The 20,628-nt window shown below is 47.9% G+C and overlaps 1 protein-coding gene across 1 annotated transcript in view; it reads right to left on the bottom strand.

Annotated features, from left to right (window-relative positions):
- The window catches only part of LOC129825303 (probable methyltransferase-like protein 24), a 158,842-nt gene extending 147,747 nt beyond the window's left edge, over positions 1–11,095 (bottom strand). The window contains exon 1 of the mRNA XM_055885302.1: positions 10,280–11,095. Coding sequence (XP_055741277.1) covers positions 10,280–10,624 — 345 coding nt within the window. The 5' untranslated portion in view covers positions 10,625–11,095. The remainder of the gene's footprint in view (positions 1–10,279) is intronic.
- Positions 11,096–20,628: the final 9,533 nt, after the last annotated feature.

Here is a 20,628-nt window from a genome sequence, read left to right as displayed (position 1 = left end):
TGTTTCCCAACACCAGTCCTCCAGTACCCCCAGCAGTGTTTCCCAACTCCTGTCCTTCAGTACCCCCAGCAGTGTTTCCCAACTCCAGTCCTCCACTACCCCCAGCAGTGTTTCCCAACTCCTGTCCTTCAGTACCCCCAGCAGTGTTTCCCAACTCCAGTCCTCCAGTACCCCCAACAGTGTTTCCCAACTCCTGTCCTTCAGTACCCCCAGCAGTGTTTCCCAACTCCAGTCCTCCAGTACCCCCAACAGTGTTTCCCAACTCCTGTCCTTCAGTACCCCCAGCAGTGTTTCCCAACTCCAGTCCTTCAGTACCCCCAGCAGTGTTTCCCAACTCCAGTCCTCCAGTACCCCCAACAGTGTTTCCCAACTCCAGTCCTCCAATACCCCCAACAGTGTTTCCCAACTCCAGTCCTCCACTACCCCCAGCAGTGTTTCCCAACTCCTGTGTTTCAGTACCCAAAACAGTGTTTCCCAACTCCAGTCCTTCAGCACCCCCAGCAGTGTTTCCCAACTCCTGTCCTTCAGTACCCCAAGCAGTGTTTCCCAACTCCTGTCCTTCAGTACCCCCAACAGTGTTTCCCAACTCCAGTCCTTCAGTACCCCCAGCAGTGTTTCCCAACTCCAGTCCTTCAGTACCCCCAACAGTGTTTCCCAACTCCAGTCCTTCACTACCCCCAACAGTGTCTCCCAACTCCTGTCCTTCAGTACCCCCAGCAGTGTTTCCCAACTCCTGTCCTTCAGTACCCCCAGCAGTGTTTCCCAACTCCTGTCTTTCAGTACCCCAAACAGTGTTCCCCAACTCCAGTCCTCCACTACCCCAAACAATGTTTCCCAACTTCAGTCCTTCAGTACCCCCAGCAGTGTTTCCCAACCCCTGTCCTTCAGTACCCCCAGCAGTGTTTCCCAACTCCAGTCCTTCAGTACCCAAAACAGTGTTTCCCAACTCCAGTCCTTCAGTACCCCAAACAGTGTTTCCCAACTCCAGTCCTTCAGTACCCAAAACAGTTTTTCCCAACTCCAGTCCTTCAGTACCCCAAACAGTGTTTCCCAACTCCAGTCCTTCAGTACCCCAAACAGTTTTTCCCAACTCCAGTTCTTCAGTACCCAAAACAGTGTTTCCCAACTCCAGTCCTTCAGTACCCCAAACTGTACACATTTTTGTTGTAGTTCCGTATTCAACTTGTCAACTAATCAACAGGCTCTCAATTGAATCAGGGGAGTTTGTCCAGGGCTACAACAAAAATATGTTATGTTGGGAGGACTGGAGATAGGAAACACTGTTGGGACTGTTGGAGGACTGTAGATAGGAAACACTGTTGGGACTGTTGGAGGACTGTAGATAGGAAACACTGTTGGGACTGTTGGAGGACTGGAGATAGGAAACATTGTTGGGACTGTTGGAGGACTGGAGATAGGAAACATTGTTGGGACTGTTGGAGGACTGTAGATAGGAAACACTGTTGGGACTGTTGGGACTGTTGGAGGACTGGAGATAGGAAACACTGTTGGGACTGTTGGAGGACTGGAGATAGGAAACACTGTTGGGACTGTTGGAGGACTGGAGATAGGAAACACTGTTGTGACTGTTGGAGGAATGGAGATAGGAAACACTGTTGGGACTGTTGGAGGACTGTAGATAGGAAACACTGTTGGGACTGTTGGAAGACTGTAGATAGGAAACACTGTTGGGACTGTTGGGACTGTTGGAGGACTGTAGATAGGAAACATTGTTGGGACTGTTGGGACTGTTGGAGGACTGGAGATAGGAAACACTGTTGGGACTGTTGGAGGACTGTAGATAGAAAACACTGTTGGGGCTGTTGGAGGACTGTAGATAGGAAACATTGTTGGGACTGTTGGAGGACTGGAGATAGGAAACACTGTTGGGACTGTTGGAGGACTGGAGATAGGAAACACTGTTGGGACTGTTGGAGGAATGGAGATAGGAAACACTGTTGGGACTGTTGGAGGACTGGAGATAGGAAACATTGTTGGGACTGTTGGAGGACTGGAGATAGGAAACATTGTTGGGACTGTTGGAGGACTGTAGATAGGAAACACTGTTGGGACTGTTGGAGGACTGTAGATAGGAAACACTGTTGGGACTGTTGGGACTGTTGGAGGAATGGAGATAGGAAACACTGTTGGGACTGTTGGGACTGTTGGAGGACTGTAGATAGGAAACACTGTTGGGACTGTTGGAGGAATGGAGATAGGAAACACTGTTGGGACTGTTGGAGGACTGGAGATAGGAAACACTGTTGGGACTGTTGGAGGACTGTAGATAGGAAACATTGTTGGGACTGTTGGGACTGTTGGAGGACTGTAGATAGGAAACACTGTTGGGACTGTTGGGACTGTTGGAGGACTGTAGATAGGAAACACTGTTGGGACTGTTGGAGGACTGGAGATAGGAAACACTGTTGGGACTGTTGGAGGACTGGAGATAGGAAACACTGTTGGGACTGTTGGAGGACTGGAGATAGGAAACACTGTTGGGACTGCTGGAGGACTGGAGATAGGAAACACTGTTGGGACTGTTGGAGGACTGTAGATAGGAAACACTGTTGGGACTGTTGGAGGACTGTAGATAGGAAACACTGTTGGGACTGTTGGAGGACTGGAGATAGGAAACACTGTTGGGACTGTTGGAGGACTGTAGATAGGAAACACTGTTGGGACTGTTGGGACTGTTGGAGGACTGTAGATAGGAAACACTGTTGGGACTGTTGGAGGACTGGAGATAGGAAACACTGTTGGGACTGTTGGAGGACTAGAGATAGGAAACATTGTTGGGACTGTTGGAGGACTGTAGATAGGAAACACTGTTGGGACTGTTGGGACTGTTGAAGGACTGTAGATAGGAAACACTGTTGGGACTGTTGGAGGACTGGAGATAGGAAACACTGTTGGGACTGTTGGAGGACTGGAGATAGGAAACATTGTTGGGACTGTTGGAGGACTGTAGATAGGAAACACTGTTGGGACTGTTGGGACTGTTGGAGGACTGTAGATAGGAAACACTGTTGGGACTGTTAGAGGACTGGAGATAGGAAACACTGTTGGGACTGTTGGAGGACTGTAGATAGGAAACACTGTTGGGACTGTTGGAGGACTGTAGATAGGAAACACTGTTGGGACTGTTGGAGGACTGGAGATAGGAAACATTGTTGGGACTGTTGGAGGACTGGAGATAGGAAACATTGTTGGGACTGTTGGAGGACTGTAGATAGGAAACACTGTTGGGACTGTTGGGACTGTTGGAGGACTGTAGATAGGAAACACTGTTGGGACTGTTGGAGGACTGTAGATAGGAAACACTGTTGGGACTGTTGGAGGACTGGAGATAGGAAACACTGTTGGGACTGTTGGAGGAATGGAGATAGGAAACACTGTTGGGACTGTTGGAGGACTGTAGATAGGAAACACTGTTGGGACTGTTGGAGGACTGTAGATAGGAAACACTGTTGGGACTGTTGGGACTGTTGGAGGACTGTAGATAGGAAACACTGTTGGGACTGTTGGGACTGTTGGAGGACTGGAGATAGGAAACACTGTTGGGACTGTTGGAGGAATGGAGATAGGAAACACTGTTGGGACTGTTGGAGGACTGTAGATAGGAAACATTGTTGGGACTGTTGGGACTGTTGGAGGACTGGAGATAGGAAACACTGTTGGGACTGTTGGAGGACTGTAGATAGGAAACACTGTTGGGACTGTTGGAGGACTGGAGATAGGAAACATTGTTAGGACTGTTGGAGGACTGGAGATAGGAAACATTGTTGGGACTGTTGGAGGACTGGAGATAGGAAACACTGTTGGGACTGTTGGGACTGTTGGAGGACTGTAGATAGGAAACACTGTTGGGACTGTTGGAGGACTGGAGATAGGAAACACTGTTGGGACTGTTGGAGGACTGTAGATAGGAAACACTGTTGGGACTGTTGGAGGACTGTAGATAGGAAACACTGTTGGGACTGTTGGAGGACTGGAGATAGGAAACATTGTTGGGACTGTTGGAGGACTGGAGATAGGAAACATTGTTGGGACTGTTGGAGGACTGTAGATAGGAACACTGTTGGGACTGTTGGGACTGTTGGAGGACTGGAGATAGGAAACACTGTTGGGACTGTTGGAGGACTGGAGATAGGAAACACTGTTGGGACTGTTGGAGGACTGGAGATAGGAAACACTGTTGGGACTGTTGGAGGAATGGAGATAGGAAACACTGTTGGGACTGTTGGAGGACGGTAGATAGGAAACACTGTTGGGACTGTTGGAGGACTGTAGATAGGAAACACTGTTGGGACTGTTGGGACTGTTGGAGGACTGTAGATAGGAAACACTGTTGGGACTGTTGGGACTGTTGGAGGACTGGAGATAGGAAACACTGTTGGGACTGTTGGAGGAATGGATATAGGAAACACTGTTGGGACTGTTGGAGGACTGTAGATAGGAAACATTGTTGGGACTGTTGGGACTGTTGGAGGACTGGAGATAGGAAACACTGTTGGGACTGTTGGAGGACTGTAGATAGAAAACACTGTTGGGACTGTTGGAGGACTGGAGATAGGAAACACTGTTGGGACTGTTGGAGGACTGGAGATAGGAAACATTGTTGGGGCTGTTGGAGGACTGGAGATAGGAAACACTGTTGGGACTGTTGGGACTGTTGGAGGACTGTAGATAGGAAACACTGTTGGGACTGTTGGAGGACTGGAGATAGGAAACACTGTTGGGACTGTTAGAGGAATGGAGATAGGAAACACTGTTGGGACTGTTGGAGGACTGGAGATAGGAAACATTGTTGGGACTGTTGGAGGACTGGAGATAGGAAACATTGTTGGGACTGTTGGAGGACTGTAGATAGGAAACACTGTTGGGACTGTTGGAGGACTGTAGATAGGAAACACTGTTGGGACTGTTGGGACTGTTGGAGGACTGTAGATAGGAAACACTGTTGGGACTGTTGGGACTGTTGGAGGACTGTAGATAGGAAACACTGTTGGGACTGTTGGAGGACTGTAGATAGGAAACATTGTTGAGACTGTTGGGACTGTTGGAGGACTGTAGATAGGAAACACTGTTGGGACTGTTGGGACTGTTGGAGGACTGTAGATAGGAAACACTGTTGGGACTGTTGGAGGACTGGAGATAGGAAACACTGTTGGGACTGTTGGGACTGTTGGAGGACTGTAGATAGGAAACACTGTTGGGACTGTTGGAGGAATGGAGATAGGAAACACTGTTGGGACTGTTGGAGGACTGGAGATAGGAAACACTGTTGGGACTTTTGGAGGACTGTAGATAGGAAACATTGTTGAGACTGTTGGGACTGTTGGAGGACTGTAGATAGGAAACACTGTTGGGACTGTTGGGACTGTTGGAGGACTGTAGATAGGAAACACTGTTGGGACTGTTGGAGGACTGGAGATAGGAAACACTGTTGGGACTGTTGGAGGACTGGAGATAGGAAACACTGTTGGGACTGTTGGAGGACTGGAGATAGGAAACACTGTTGGGACTGCTGGAGGACTGGAGATAGGAAACACTGTTGGGACTGTTGGAGGACTGTAGATAGGAAACACTGTTGGGACTGTTGGAGGACTGTAGATAGGAAACACTGTTGGGACTGTTGGAGGACTGGAGATAGGAAACACTGTTGGGACTGTTGGAGGACTGTAGATAGGAAACACTGTTGGGACTGTTGGAGGACTGTAGATAGGAAACACTGTTGGGACTGTTGGAGGACTGGAGATAGGAAACATTGTTGGGACTGTTGGAGGACTGGAGATAGGAAACATTGCTGGGACTGTTGGAGGACTGTAGATAGGAAACACTGTTGGGACTGTTGGGACTGTTGGAGGACTGTAGATAGGAAACACTGTTGGGACTGTTGGAGGACTGGAGATAGGAAACACTGTTGGGACTGTTGGAGGACTGGAGATAGGAAACACTGTTGGGACTGTTGGAGGAATGGAGATAGGAAACACTGTTGGGACTGTTGGAGGACTGTAGATAGGAAACACTGTTGGGACTGTTGGAGGACTGTAGATAGGAAACACTGTTGGGACTGTTGGGACTGTTGGAGGACTGTAGATAGGAAACACTGTTGGGACTGTTGGGACTGTTGGAGGACTGGAGATAGGAAACACTGTTGGGACTGTTGGAGGAATGGAGATAGGAAACACTGTTGGGACTGTTGGAGGACTGTAGATAGGAAACATTGTTGGGACTGTTGGGACTGTTGGAGGACTGGAGATAGGAAACACTGTTTGGACTGTTGGAGGACTGTAGATAGGAAACACTGTTGGGACTGTTGGAGGACTGGAGATAGGAAACACTGTTGGGACTGTTGGAGGAATGGAGATAGGAAACACTGTTGGGACTGTTGGAGGACTGGAGATAGGAAACATTGTTGGGACTGTTGGAGGACTGGAGATAGGAAACATTGTTGGGACTGTTGTAGGACGGTAGATAGGAAACACTGTTGGGACTGTTGAAGGACTGTAGATAGGAAACACTGTTGGGACTGTTGGGACTGTTGGAGGACTGTAGATAGGAAACACTGTTGGGACTGTTGGGACTGTTGGAGGACTGTAGATAGGAAACACTGTTGGGACTGTTGGAGGACTGGAGATAGGAAACACTGTTGGGACTGTTGGAGGACTGGAGATAGGAAACACTGTTGGGACTGCTGGAGGACTGGAGATAGGAAACACTGTTGGGACTGTTGGAGGACTGTAGATAGGAAACACTGTTGGGACTGTTGGAGGACTGGAGATAGGAAACACTGTTGGGACTGCTGGAGGACTGGAGATAGGAAACACTGTTGGGACTGTTGGAGGACTGTAGATAGGAAACACTGTTGGGACTGTTGGAGGACTGGAGATAGGAAACACTGTTGGGACTGTTGGAGGACTGGAGATAGGAAACACTGTTGGGACTGTTGGAGGACTGTAGATAGGAAACACTGTTGGGACTGTTGGGACTGTTGGAGGACTGGAGATAGGAAACACTGTTGGGACTGTTGGAGGACTGTAGATAGGAAACACTGTTGGGACTGTTGGAGGACTGGAGATAGGAAACACTGTTGGGACTGCTGGAGGACTGGAGATAGGAAACACTGTTGGGACTGTTGGAGGACTGTAGATAGGAAACACTGTTGGGACTGTTGGAGGACTGTAGATAGGAAACACTGTTGGGACTGTTGGAGGACTGGAGATAGGAAACACTGTTGGGACTGTTGGAGGACTGTAGATAGGAAACACTGTTGGGACTGTTGGGACTGTTGGAGGACTGTAGATAGGAAACACTGTTGGGACTGTTAGAGGACTGGAGATAGGAAACACTGTTGGGACTGTTGGAGGACTGGAGATAGGAAACACTGCTCTAGGACAGCTTATGTGACAAATCGGTGTTAAAAACCAGAGAGCACCAGGCAACATATGGTGCTATGTATTATTGATGTCACACCAGTAGCCAACTAGCTCTTGGTGCTCAGGGCGGGGGTGATGTGGCATAACAAGTCTGCAGTGATTTTCAAGACGCCTCGGTTGAGACATGCTGGGGAGATTGGAGTTTTGTCTCTCTTTAAAGATTCAGAGATGAGAGAGTGGGTGGCTATTGAGCAGCATGGCTCAATGAGGAGAGAAACTAAGACAGGAGAGAGAAGAAGACAGGAGAGAGAAGAAGACAGGAGAGAGAAGAAGACAGGAGAGAGATTGAGACAGGAGAGAGAAGAAAACAGGATTGAAAAGAAGACAGGAAAGAGACGGAGACAGGAGAGAGAAGAAGACAGGAGAGAGACTTAGACAGGAGAAAGAAGAAGACAGGAGAGAGAAGAAGACAGGAGAGAGACTGAGACAGGAGAGAGATGAAGACAGGAGAGAGACTTAGACAGGAGAGAGAAGAAGACAGGAGAGAGACTGAGACAGGAGAGAGAAGAAGACAGGAGAGAGACTGAGACAGGAGAGAGAAGAAGACAGGAGAGAGAAGAAGATAGGAGAGAGACTGAGACAGGAGAGAGAAGACAGAAGAGAGACTGAGACAGGAGAGAGACTTAGACGGGAGAGCGAAGAAGACAGGAGAGCGATTGAGACAGGAGAGAGAAGAAGACAGGAGAGAGATTGAGACAGGAGAGAGAATACAGGAGAGAGACTGAGACAGGAGAGGGAATAAAAAAGGAGAGGGTAGAAGACAGGAGAGAGACTTAGACAGGAGAGGGACGAAGACAGGAGAGAGATTGAGACAGGAGAGAGAAGAAGACAGGAGAGAGACTGAGACAGGAGAGAGAAGAAGACAGGAGAGAGACTAAAACAGGAGAGGAAAGAAGACAGGAGAGAGACTGAGAGGGGAGAGAGATGAAGACAGGAGAGAGACTTAGACAGGAGAGAGAAGAAGACAGGAGAGAGACTGAGACAGGAGAGAGACTGAGACAGGAGAGAGAAGAAGACAGGAGAGAGAAGAAGACAGGAGAGAGACTGAGACAGGAGAGAGAAGACAGAAGAGAGAACAAGACAGGAGAGAGACTTAGACGGGAGAGCGAAGAAGACAGGAGAGAGATTGAGACAGGAGAGAGAAGAAGATAGGAGAGAGATTGAGACAGGAGAGAGAATACAGGAGAGAGACTGAGACAGGAGAGAGATTGAGACAGGAGAGAGACTGAGACAGGAGAGAGAAGAAGACAGGAGAGAAACTGAGACAGGAGAGGGAAGAAGACAGGAGAGAGACTGAGACAGGAGAGAGATGAAGACAGGAGAGAGACTTAGACAGGAGAGAGACTGAGACAGAAGAGAGGAGAAGACAGGAGCGAGATTGAGACAGGAGAGAGAAGAAGACAGGAGAGAGAAGAAGACAGGAGAGAGACTGAGACAGGAGAAAGACTTAGACAGGAGAGAGAAGAAGACAGGAGAGAGATTGAGACAGGAGAGAGAAGAAGACAGGAGAGAGAAGAAGACAGGAAAGAGACTGAGACAGGAGAGAGAAGAAGACAGGAGAGAGATTGAGACAGGAGAGAGAAGAAGACAGGAGAGAGAAGAAGACAGGAGAGAGACTGAGACAGGAGAGAGACTGAGACAGGAGAGAGACTGAGACAGGGGAGGGAAGAAAACAGGAGATAGACTTAGACAGGAGAGAGAAGAAGACAGGAGAGAGACTGAGACAGGAGAGAGACTGTGACAGGAGAGAGAAGAAGACAGGAGAGAGACTGAGACAGGAGAGAGACTGAGACAGGAGAGGGAAGAAGACAGGAGAGAGACTGAGACAGGAAAGCGACTGAGACAGGAGAGAGATTGAGACATGAGAGAGAGGAAGACAGGATAGAGACTGAGACAGGAGAGAGAAGAAGACAGGAGAGAGACTGAGACAAGAAGAGAAAGACTGAGACAGGAGAGGGAAGAAGACAGGAGAGAGACTTAGACAGGAGAGGGAAGAAGACAGGAGAGAGACTGAGACAGGAGAGAGACTGAGACAGGAGAGAGACTGAGACAGATGAAAGATGGAAGGGTGGAAGGAGGTGTGTGTATGTGTGTTTATGCCTGTGTGGCAGCAAGGAGTGTCTTTGTCTCTCCGTTGGACATTGGGGCTCCCTCCCTAAAGTAACGTAGTAGCAAATCTTTACACCCCTGGTTCAAACAGTGAGTCATCTTTGGCCCACCCACTTTCACACATAAACATCTCATAGCATGTCAACTATTTAACCAACTAATGCTGGTTGTTTCACTCAATGCACATTTCAGTGTTCTCAGGTTTTTCTGCACAGTCAGAAGTTTCCGCGTAAGACTCTTTCAGTTAGAGACGATCTATCTCAGTCTCAGAGTCTATCAGATAAAGTATTTCCCCTGAGTGGTGTGTCTGTTGTCTTTAGTACAGTAAAACAGCGCAGTTCGACCACACAGGAGTCCTTTTCCTCTCTGTAACCTGAGGAACATCAGTCCCTCTCCTCTCTCCTCTTCAGCCTACAGCTCTTGGAGACTGCACTCCATTCCTCTATTGATCCCCCTGCCCTTCTCCTCTTCTGTCTGTCAGCCTCAAAGGATTAAGCAGCTTTGTGCCAACAGTGACTGAACGAGCGCTCCTGAACGTCCCCTTATCAACTCACCCTCAGTGACTCAGTGCTCCAGGTGGGTATCATCCACTAAGCTCTGCTCTAGGATCCAATAATACTTATATAGTTCCACAATCATTAACAATTCAACAGCAGATACTGACTTCTGATCAGATAAGTGCTTAGTGGTCACATCACCCTACGGCAGGTATAATCGCTCTCACTCACCTTTCTGTTCGGGCGTAGAGGTGGGCAGCATGTGGAGGGCTCCTCCCAGCCCACTGTCTTCCCTATTACAGAGTCCTTCTTCGGCGTGCGTACGTAGGACACCCTTCTCTTCACAGCTCTGTCCTCAGCCCCAACCTGGCGCTCCATGGGGTCTGCGGCCCCCAGTTTCCTCGCCTCGCTGTCCAGTAGCACCTGGCTGGTCTGTGTGGGACGTCCCAAGGTGAGGGGTGAAGGTGCCCCCCTCCTTTCCCCCAGTTCCAGGTAAACATGTAGACAGACACAGAGAGCGGTGAGGAGAAGACACAGGCGCAGAGCCAGTCCTCTAGTCAGTCTGTCTCTCCACATGCCTGGGCACACTGTCAATCTCACTTTTCCCTGTTTCTCTCTTTCTCGCCTCCTGAACAGTGGGATTGTTGATCTCGCTCTCTTTCTCTATCCCATTATTCTTCTCCTCCTCCTTTGAGTGGTGTGTCTCTCTTGTCTTCCTTCTCTCCTTCCTTTCCTCCTAAGTCCACAGCTGGATCAAGATAAGCATGAGCATTGCTGGAGGTTTGTGAGACCTGTTCAACAACTACGTCTGTCTGTCTGTCTGTGTGTGTGTGTGTGTGTGTGTGTGTGTGTGTGTGTGTGTGTGTGTGTGTGTGTGTGTGTGTGTGTGTGTGTGTGTGTGTGTGTGTGTGTGTGTGTGTGTGTGTGTGTGTGTGTGTGTGTGTGTTTGTTGGTGTGTGCCTGTGTGATTTAGTATGTGTGTGTGTGTGTGTGTGTGTGTGTGTGTGTGTCTCACTCTCTCTCTCTGTATGTGTCAGTGTGTGTGAACCTCTGCACATTGACTCGGTGGAATAGAGTGTGCCGCTCTCTATGAAAAGTTTTGGAACTTCTCCCCTCCCTGTCCTAGCCCTCACACCCCTTTCTCGCACACACCCCTCTCACTCCGTCTGACCCCTCCCTCTCTCCCTCGCTCCGTTCCCGTGTGTCTTGGGTTACTGTGTAACTCTACACCGGGCAGGGCCAACACATCCACAGCTAGCTGTCACCAAGGCCTCACATTCTCTCTCTACAGACACTGTTTCATACAGGAGATCATAGAGAGATGGAAGGAGAGAGACAGAGAGACAAAGAGAGAGAAAGAAGGAGAGAAGGTGAGAAAGAGAGAGAGAGAGAGAGAGAGAGAGAGAGAGAGAGAGAGAGAGAGAGAGAGAGAGAGAGAGAGAGAGAGAGAGAGAAGGACAAGGAGACAGGAAAGTGCAGTCTTGCAGAGTGAAGCACTGTATGAGCTGCGTGTTTGTGCAGTCTATCACAGTAAGAGAGGAGAAAGAGAAAAGAAAACAAACATGAAGAATGGAGGGATACAGAGGTCCAGAAGAAAGTGTTTCAGAGTGTTTGAAATTAAGGGCTGAGTGAGTGTTCTTCATCTACCTTAGCTCTCTCTCTTTCTATCTCTCTCTTTCTCCTTCTCTCTCTCTTTCTCTTTCTTTCTCTCTCTCTTTCTCTCAATTCAATTCAATTCAATTCAAGGGGCTTTATTGGCATGGGAAACATGTGTTAACATTGCCAAAGCAAGTGAGGTAGATAATATACAAAAGTCAAATAAACAATAAAAATGAACAGTAAACATTACACATACAGAAGTTTCAAAACAATAAAGACATTACAAATGTCATATTATATATATGCAGTGTTGTAACAATGTACAAATGGTTAAAGCACACAAGTTAAAATAAATAAACATAAATATGGGTTGTATTTACAATGGTGTTTGTTCTTCACTGGTTGCCCTTTTCTGGTGGCAACAGGTCACAAATCTTGCTGCTGTGATGGCACACTGTGGAATTTCACCCAGTAGATATGGGAGTTTATCAAAATTGGATTTGTTTTCGAATTCTTTGTGGATCTGTGTAATCTGAGGGAAATATGTCTCTCTAATATGGTCACACATTGGGCAGGAGGTTAGGAAGTGCAGCTCAGTTTCCACCTCATTTTGTGGGCAGTGAGCACATAGCCTGTCTTCTCTTGAGAGCCATGTCTGCCTACGGCGGCCTTTCTCAATAGCAAGGCTATGCTCACTGAGTCTGTACATAGTCAAAGCTTTCCTTAAGTTTGGGTCAGTCACAGTGGTTAGGTATTCTGCCACTGTATACTCTCTGTTTAGGGCCAAATAGCATTCTAGTTTGCTCTGTTTTTTTGTTAATTGTTTCCAATGTGTCAAGTAATTATCTTTTTGTTTTCTCATGATTTGGTTGGGTCTAATTGTGCTGTTGTCCTGGGGCTCTGTGGGGTGTGTTTGTGTTTGTGAACAGAGCCCTAGGACCAGCTTGCTTAGGGGACTCTTCTCCAGGTTCATCTCTCTGTAGGTGATGGCTTTGTTATGGAAGGTTTGGGAATCGCTTCCTTTTAGGTGGTTGTAGAATTTAACGGCTCTTTTCTGGATTTTGATAATTAGTGGGTATCGGCCTAATTCTGCTCTGCATGCATTATTTGGTGTTCTACGTTGTACACGGAGGATATTTTTGCAGAATTCTGCATGCAGAGTCTCAATTTGGTGTTTGTCCCATTTTGTGAAATCTTGGTTGGTGAGCGGACCCCAGACCTCACAACCATAAAGGGCAATGGGCTCTATGACTGATTCAAGTATTTTTAGCCAGATCCTAATTGGTATGTTGAAATTTATGTTCCTTTTGATGGCATAGAATGCCCTTCTTGCCTTGTCTCTCAGATCGTTCACAGCTCTGTGGAAGCTACCTGTGGTGCTGATGTTTAGGCCGAGGTATGTATAGTTTTTTGTGTGCTCTAGGGCAACGGTGTCTAGATGGAATTTGTGGTCCTGGCGACTGGACCTTTTTTGGAACACCATTATTTTGGTCTTACTGAGATTTACTGTCAGGGCCCAGGTCTGACAGAATCTGTGCAGAAGATCTAGGTGCTGCTGTAGGCCCTCCTTGGTTGGTGACAGAAGCACCAGATCATCAGCAAACAGTAGACATTTGACTTCGGATTCTAGTAGGGTGAGACCGGGTGCTGCAGACTGTTCTAGTGCCCGCGCCAATTCGTTGATATATATGTTGAAGAGGGTGGGGCTTAAGCTGCATCCCTGTCTCACCCCACGACCCTGTGTGAAGAAATGTGTGTGTTTTTTGCCAATTTTAACCGCACACTTGTTGTTTGTGTACATGGATTTTATGATGTCGTATGTTTTACCCCCAACACCACTTTCCATCAATTTGTATAGCAGACCCTCATGCCAAATTGAGTCAAAGGCTTTTTTGAAATCAATCTCTCTCTCTCTCTCTCTCTCTCTCTCTTTCTCCTTCTCTCTCTATTTCTCATTCTCTCTCTTCCTCATTCTCTCTCTTTTTCTCTTTCTGTCTCACTCCATCTCTCTCTCTCTTGCTCTGTATCTCTCTCTTTCTCTCTCTTTCTGCTCACTGCAATCTGAAAACTCGGGCTATAAACATGATTCATCTATAAACCATTAGTACTGAAGTCCTATGAAATCACTTTGAAACACTCTATACCACCTCCTGCCTCTATCTAAAACATACTTCTTCATTGATTTCCCCCTGAAGCAGCCCAATCGCTCCTTTATTCAGAAACAAAATAATTACAATCCCCCTACTGCAGCTCCCGTCTATTAACTCTGTTATTGACATTGCAGAGGGCAACGAAATGTAGGAAATTGTAGATTATGTCAGAGTGAGAACAGTGGATTTTTAGCCTGCTGGGGAAACTTTATCCACTCGACGTTTGGGGACGATATTAATTTATGTCAGTGAAGATGTGGGTGGAACGATTGAGGATTTACACAGGCTTTATGAAGAGAATAATATGGAGGCAATCAGACAGTGCACTCTTTATTTATGAAAACAGGCTGTGATTGACTGGAGACACAGGGCTCTACTGCCACCTGTATGTAGAGAGAAGTAGCACACAGACACACAGGCAATTACACAGGGTCATTTTCCAAAGTCAATATGGTGGATGTTAGTTAAAGATTAAATTACTTTCAATTAATTATAAATTAGATTAAGTCTCCTTCTGCTGTGTTTTTATTGGACTGTTTCACTCAAATTCTAAGTGGTTTTCAGGGACAGCTAGCTTCTATCCTGAAGCAGTCAAGGTAGGTTTTTATGTGTATCTGTTTGTGCATATGTGTGTGTACACACAGTGTGTTTGCACGTTACACCCCATGAATGTGACCCTCGCATTGACATATGGCACACGCCTGTGTAATACCTGCTTTACCGCATAGTACATGTCTATAGGTACTACTATATTGTATAAAGTTTGTTTGTGTAGGCCCACAACCAGCCAGACAGTATACACCCAACTGCATCAGAACACATCTCATAGTATACCATCTAAGGAGAGGAAAGTGGAGAAATTATAACTATATTTCATTCCTTCATCCCTCCAGTTGTCCCCCCCCCCCCACCGCCCACCTCTGAAAACCCCAGTTATGTATGTGTGTAATGGTAGAAGACAAGCACAGAGCCATACAGGGACATGATGGATTAAACCCTCACAGCAACACCATCCAGCTATTAGCTCTAACAGATGTAGCACTCTATGGCGCCACCATATGGTCAGTCAGTGATACAACATTCAGAATACAGCTCACCCTAGTGATATGTCAATGCGAGGGTCACATTCATGGGGTGTAACGTGCAAACACACTGTGTACACACACACATGCACAAACAGATACACATAAAAACCTACCTTGACTGCTTCAGGATAGAAGCTAGCTGTCCCTGAAAACCACTTAGAATTTAAGTGAAACAGTCCAATAAAAACACAGCAGAAGGAGACTTAATCTAATTTATAATTAATTGAAAGGAGAGGGGACGGGAACAAGAAAGGGGAGAAGGAATCCCCATGAGGGGACACTGTGAAGCAAGTCTAGCTGGACTGACTGAGAGGGAGATGACATGCTTACAGAGGGAAAGTTGGGAAGGCCAGTCTCCATTCCCCTCTCTGCGCTGTGTGTGACGGCTTGAGACTTGATTAAGTAACAGGGAAGAATCAGATGTAGTTTATAAAGGAGACATTGACTCTACGCTTCACCCTGGGTTCTGTGGAATCCACTCCAGTTGGCCATGCAGAGCAGAAGCCAGCACAAATCAATAACCAAAACCATAGAGTGCTTTAGAGAGATTGATTGTCGAATGACTTCACCACAATAATCCCAATGATGCTTCAGTCATTTGACACTCTCACAAGGTCGAGGCTTTATTCCTGTTGGGTGAGAAGCTCTTGGTAGCTAAGAAGTGAGTGACTGTGTGACAGATGTTTGCGTTCTCACGGTGGAAGAATGCAGAACCTCTTGTTCTTTCTCAGCTGTTCCAGGGTCTGGAGAGGTGAGAAGAAAATCTCCATCGTTCTGTCCACATATTCATGAAAACCTGGTCATCTTGTGGAAGACATAGAGTAAAGGGTAGATGGAGTAGGACAGGGAAAGCCATGGTGAGAAAATAAAAGGAAAGTAAGATGGAGTGAGTGTGTTTGTGTGATAGAAAACTGGACTGAGAGAGAGAGGAAAATGGTAAATTGACTCCCCATGTGTGTATGAGAGGGGAGAAAAGAGGAAGAGAGGGGAGATTTGCCCCAATAATGAGTGTCTGTGCTGGAACCAGTAGCAGGGTGTGCGTGTGTGTAGATGTGGGTGTGTGTGCATGCGTGCACGCATTTTTGTATGCTTATGTGTGTATAGCACATGAGCGCTTGTGTACAAGCTCAGTGTGTGTGGTTAGATTGGTGTTTTGAGGCTTTGCGAGTGCGTGAATGTAGATGTGCAGCAGGGTTGGAATTTCTCTGGTTATGAGTGGACATAATGTTGGGAGGACACTAACAGTTGGGAACTGTTGGAGGGGGTGTGGTTGGCTGGCTCGGGGGACTACTGGAGGGGGTGTGGTTGGCTGGCTCGGGGGACTACTGGAGGGGGTGTGGTTGGCTGGCTCGGGGGACTACTGGAGGGGGTGTGGTTGGCTGGCTCGGGGGACTACTGGAGGGGGTGTGGTTGGCTGGCTCGGGGGACTACTGGAGGGGGTGTGGTTGGCTGGCTCGGGGGACTACTGGAGGGGGTGTGGTTGGCTGGCTCGGGGGACTGCTGGTGGGGTGGGGTTGGCTGGCTCGGGGGACTACTGGAGGGGGTGTGGTTGGCTGGCTCGGGGGACTGCTGGTGGGGTGGGGTTGGCTGGCTCGGGGGACTACTGGAGGGGGTGTGGTTGGCTGGCCCGTGGGACTACTGGAGGGGGTGTGGTTGGCTGGCTCGGGGGACTGCTGGGGGGTGGGGTTGGCTGGCTCGGGGGACTACTGGAGGGGGTGGGGTTGGCTGGCTCGGGGGACTACTGGGGGGGTGGGGTTGGCTGGCTCGGGGGACTACTGGAGGGGGTGTGGTTGGCTGGCTCGGGGGACTACTGGATGGGGTGGGGTTGGCTGGCTCAGGGGACTACTGGGGGGGTGGGGTTGGTTGGCTCGGGGGACTACTGGGGGGGTGTGGTTTGTTGGCTCGGGGGACTGCTGGGGGGGTGTGGTTGGCTGGCTCGGGGGACTACTGGGGGGGGGGGGGGGGGTGGGTGGCTGGCTCGGGGGACTGCTGGGGGGGGGGGTGTGGTTGGCTGGCTCGGGGGACTACTGGGGGGGTGTGGTTGGCTGGCTCGGGGGACTGCTGGGGGGGTGTGGTTGGCTGGCTCGGGGGACTGCTGGGGGGGTGTGGTTGGCTGGCTCGAGGGACTGCTGGGGGGGTGGGGTTGGCTGGCTCGGGGGACTGCTGAGGGGGTGTGGTTGGCTGGCTCGGGGAACTGTTGTGTTACTACCAACCTTATATCTCCACATCAGATTTCTGTGTGTTTCTGTGGAATTCATGAATGATTTACTTGTTGAAGATCTTTGTAATGATAATCACACTGTTTCAGTCAGACAGATATATGGTAATAACCAGACAACACATGGAGTCATAGAGCCTATGGAAGTGATATTGGGGCATGTTGATATAAATGAAAGAAATATCCATGCTGTGGATATGGAGAGTAAGGGTCTATAGTAATTGGTTGGGAATGCTTTTCAGACATTTTCATCATAAACCAGTAGTCCAGTATATCAGTTGCCAGAAAGGCTACACAGTTTACAGATTTTGTGTAATTCTAGAATTCGATTGGCCCTTTTCTGTCCTATGCTTTAGCGGCAGGTGATCAGTCAGTCAGTCAAAGTTGAATTTCACTCTGAACACAAACAGATGTACCTGTTGTAGCCAGTCAAGGCAGGTTGGAGAGATACAGTAAGTCAACAGAAACACCAATACCTCTGTCCTCTGCTTTCCCCCTGCTGCCTTACTATGGCAGGTAGAGTCAACAGAGCCATGCTCCACCTGACTATCATTCATTAATAGGTGCTATCGACTTTCATAACATATTATAGGGAGAAATGGCCAAAAACATGTAGCAGACACACACAAGCATACAGTACACCCACCCACGCATGCACGTACACGCACAAACATACCCACACACACCTCAGCTATCCCCTCTGTGTGCGTACCGTGACACATGCCTCCTGAGTCTCCTGGGGAGTGCTGACAGTCTTGAACAATGCACCACAGGTGTCTTGCTGGGGTCACCACATGCACACTCACACGCACGCATGCACGCACACACACACACACACACACACACACACACACACACACATACAAACACACAGATGCTAGGTAAAGCTCCGCCTTATCTCAGCTCACTGGTCATGATAACAGCACCCACCCATACCACGCGCTCCAGCAGGTATATCTCACTGGTCGTCCCCAAAGCCAACACCTTCTTTGGCCGTCTTTCCTTCCAGTTCTCTGCTGCCAATGACTGGAACGAATTGCAAAAATTGCTGAAGCTGGAGACTTATATTTCCCTCACTAACTTTAAACATCAGCTATCTGAGCAGCTAACCGATCGCTGCAGCTGTACATAGTCCATCTGTAAATAGCCTACCCAATCTACCTACCTCATCCCCATATTGTTTTTGTTTACTTTTCTGCTCTTTTGCACACCAGTATCTCTACTTGCACATCATCATCTGCTCATTTATCACTCCAGTGTTAATCTGCTAAATTGTAATTACTTCGCTACTAAGGCCTATTTATTGCCTTACCTCCTCACGCCATTTGCACACACTGTATATAGAATTAATTTTTTCTATTGTGTTATTGACTATGTTTTGTTTATTCCATGTGTAACTCTGTGTTATTGTTTTTGTCGTACTGCTTTGCTTTATCTTGGCCAGGTCGCAGTTGTAAATGAGAACTAGTTCTCAACTGGCCTACCTGGTTAAATTAAGGTGAAATAAATAAACAGATGTAGGACAGCCGGTGAAAGTTTGTGCCAGTTACAAAAAGCATTAAGCACAAGCTTGGAAAGAGTGACTGTGTGTGTCTGAGAGAGCGGAAGAGACGTACAAAGAGAGAGAGAGAGAATGGAGAGAGAATGGAGAGAGAGAGAATGGTGAGAGAGAGAGAATGGAGAGAGAGAGAATGGAGAGAGAGAGAATGGAGAGAGAGAGAATGGAGAGAGAGAGAATGGAGAGCGAATGGAGAGAGAGAGAATGGAGAGAGAGAGAATGGAGAGAGAGAGAATGGAGAGCGAATGGAGAGAGAGAGAATGGAGAGAGAGAGAATGGAGAGCAAATGGACAGAGAGAGAATGGAGAGCGAATGGAGAGAGAGAATGGAGAGAGAGCGAATGGAGAGAGAGAATGGAGAGAGAGAGAATGGAGAGCGAATAGAGAGAGAGAGAATGGAGAGAGAGAGAGAATGGAGAGAGAGAGAATGGTGAGAGAGAGAGAATGGAGAGAGAGAGAATGGAGAGAGAGAGAATGGAGAGAGAGAGAATGGAGAGAGAATGGAGAGCGAATGGAGAGAGAGAGAATGGAGAGAGAGAGAATGGAGAGAGAGAGAATGGAGAGCGAATGGAGAGAGAGAGAATGGAGAGAGAGAGAATGGAGAGAGAGAGAATGGAGAGCGAATGGACAGAGAGAGAATGGAGAGCGAATGGAGAGAGAGAATGGAGAGAGAGCGAATGGAGAGAGAGAATGGAGAGAGAGAGAATGGAGAGCGAATAGAGAGAGAGAATGGAGAGAGAGAGAATGGAGAGAGAGAGAATGGAGAGCGAATAGAGAGAGAGAATGGAGAGAGAGAGAATGGAGAGCGAATAGAGAGAGAGAATGGAGAGAGAGAGAATGGAGAGCGAATGGAGAGAGAGAATGGAGAGAGAGAGAATGGAGAGCGAATGGAGAGAATCACAGGGTTGCTTTAAAGTCATAGACATCACATAAATGACATCATTGTTTGAAGATGTCCACACCTGATATCACTGTCCCTGTCTGTCTGACTCACCACCTGAACCTGAGTCTGTCCACACCTGATATCACTGTCCCTGTCTGTCTGACTCACCACCTGAACCTGAGTCTGTCCACACCTGATATCACTGTCCCTGTCTGTCTGACTCAACACCTGAACCTGAGTCTGTCCACACCTGATATCACTGTCCCTGTCTGTCTGACTCACCACCTGAACCTGAGTCTGTCCTCACCTGATATCACTGTCCCTGTCTGTCTGACTCACCACCTAAACCTGAGTCTGTCCACACCTGATATCACTGTCCCTGTCTGTCTGACTCACCACCTAAACCTGAGTCTGTCCACACCTGATATCACTGTCCCTGTCTGTCTGACTCAACACCTGAACCTGAGTCTGTCCACACCTGATATCACTGTCCCTGTCTGTCTGACTCACCACCTGAACCTGAGTCTGTCCTCACCTGATATCACTGTCCCTGTCTGTCTGACTCACCACCTAAACCTGAGTCTGTCCACACCTGATATCACTGTCCCTGTCTGTCTGACTCACCACCTAAACCTGAGTCTGTCCACACCTGATATCACTGTCCCTGTCTGTCTGACTCACCATCGTAGGATTACAGTATATTGACATTGCATTGTTGTGCCTAACATGGTGATGCCTGAGACAACAAACGTTTCACATTTTAATTGATTTACTGTAGTAGGATAATAGATTTAGTGGATGTGATGTCTTTCAGCAGAGAAAACAGCGTCTATTGTTTTGGAGTTCTAGAAGGATGAATCAATCACTGGATCTCTGAAAGCAGTGCATTGATGAGGCGATAGGGCTTGTTAGACTGATCAAATGGAAAGTGATGGCTAGGCCTAATAGTTTTTATCCAAATTGCAGTGATTGAAAAAAAAGAACACTAGTCTGCTCATTCGTTTATCAACTTCTACAGTAGTTGCCCAGCCTACAATTGCATTGTGGGGGTGTCAAATTCAGGCTCCGCCACACTTCTCACCATAATT

This window comes from Salvelinus fontinalis, chromosome 27, assembly GCF_029448725.1.
Source record: "Salvelinus fontinalis isolate EN_2023a chromosome 27, ASM2944872v1, whole genome shotgun sequence".
In the NCBI taxonomy this organism is placed as follows: Eukaryota; Metazoa; Chordata; class Actinopteri; order Salmoniformes; family Salmonidae; genus Salvelinus; species Salvelinus fontinalis.
The sequence above is the reverse complement of the archived record's forward strand: the minus strand, read 5'-3'. Positions and strand labels throughout refer to the sequence as shown.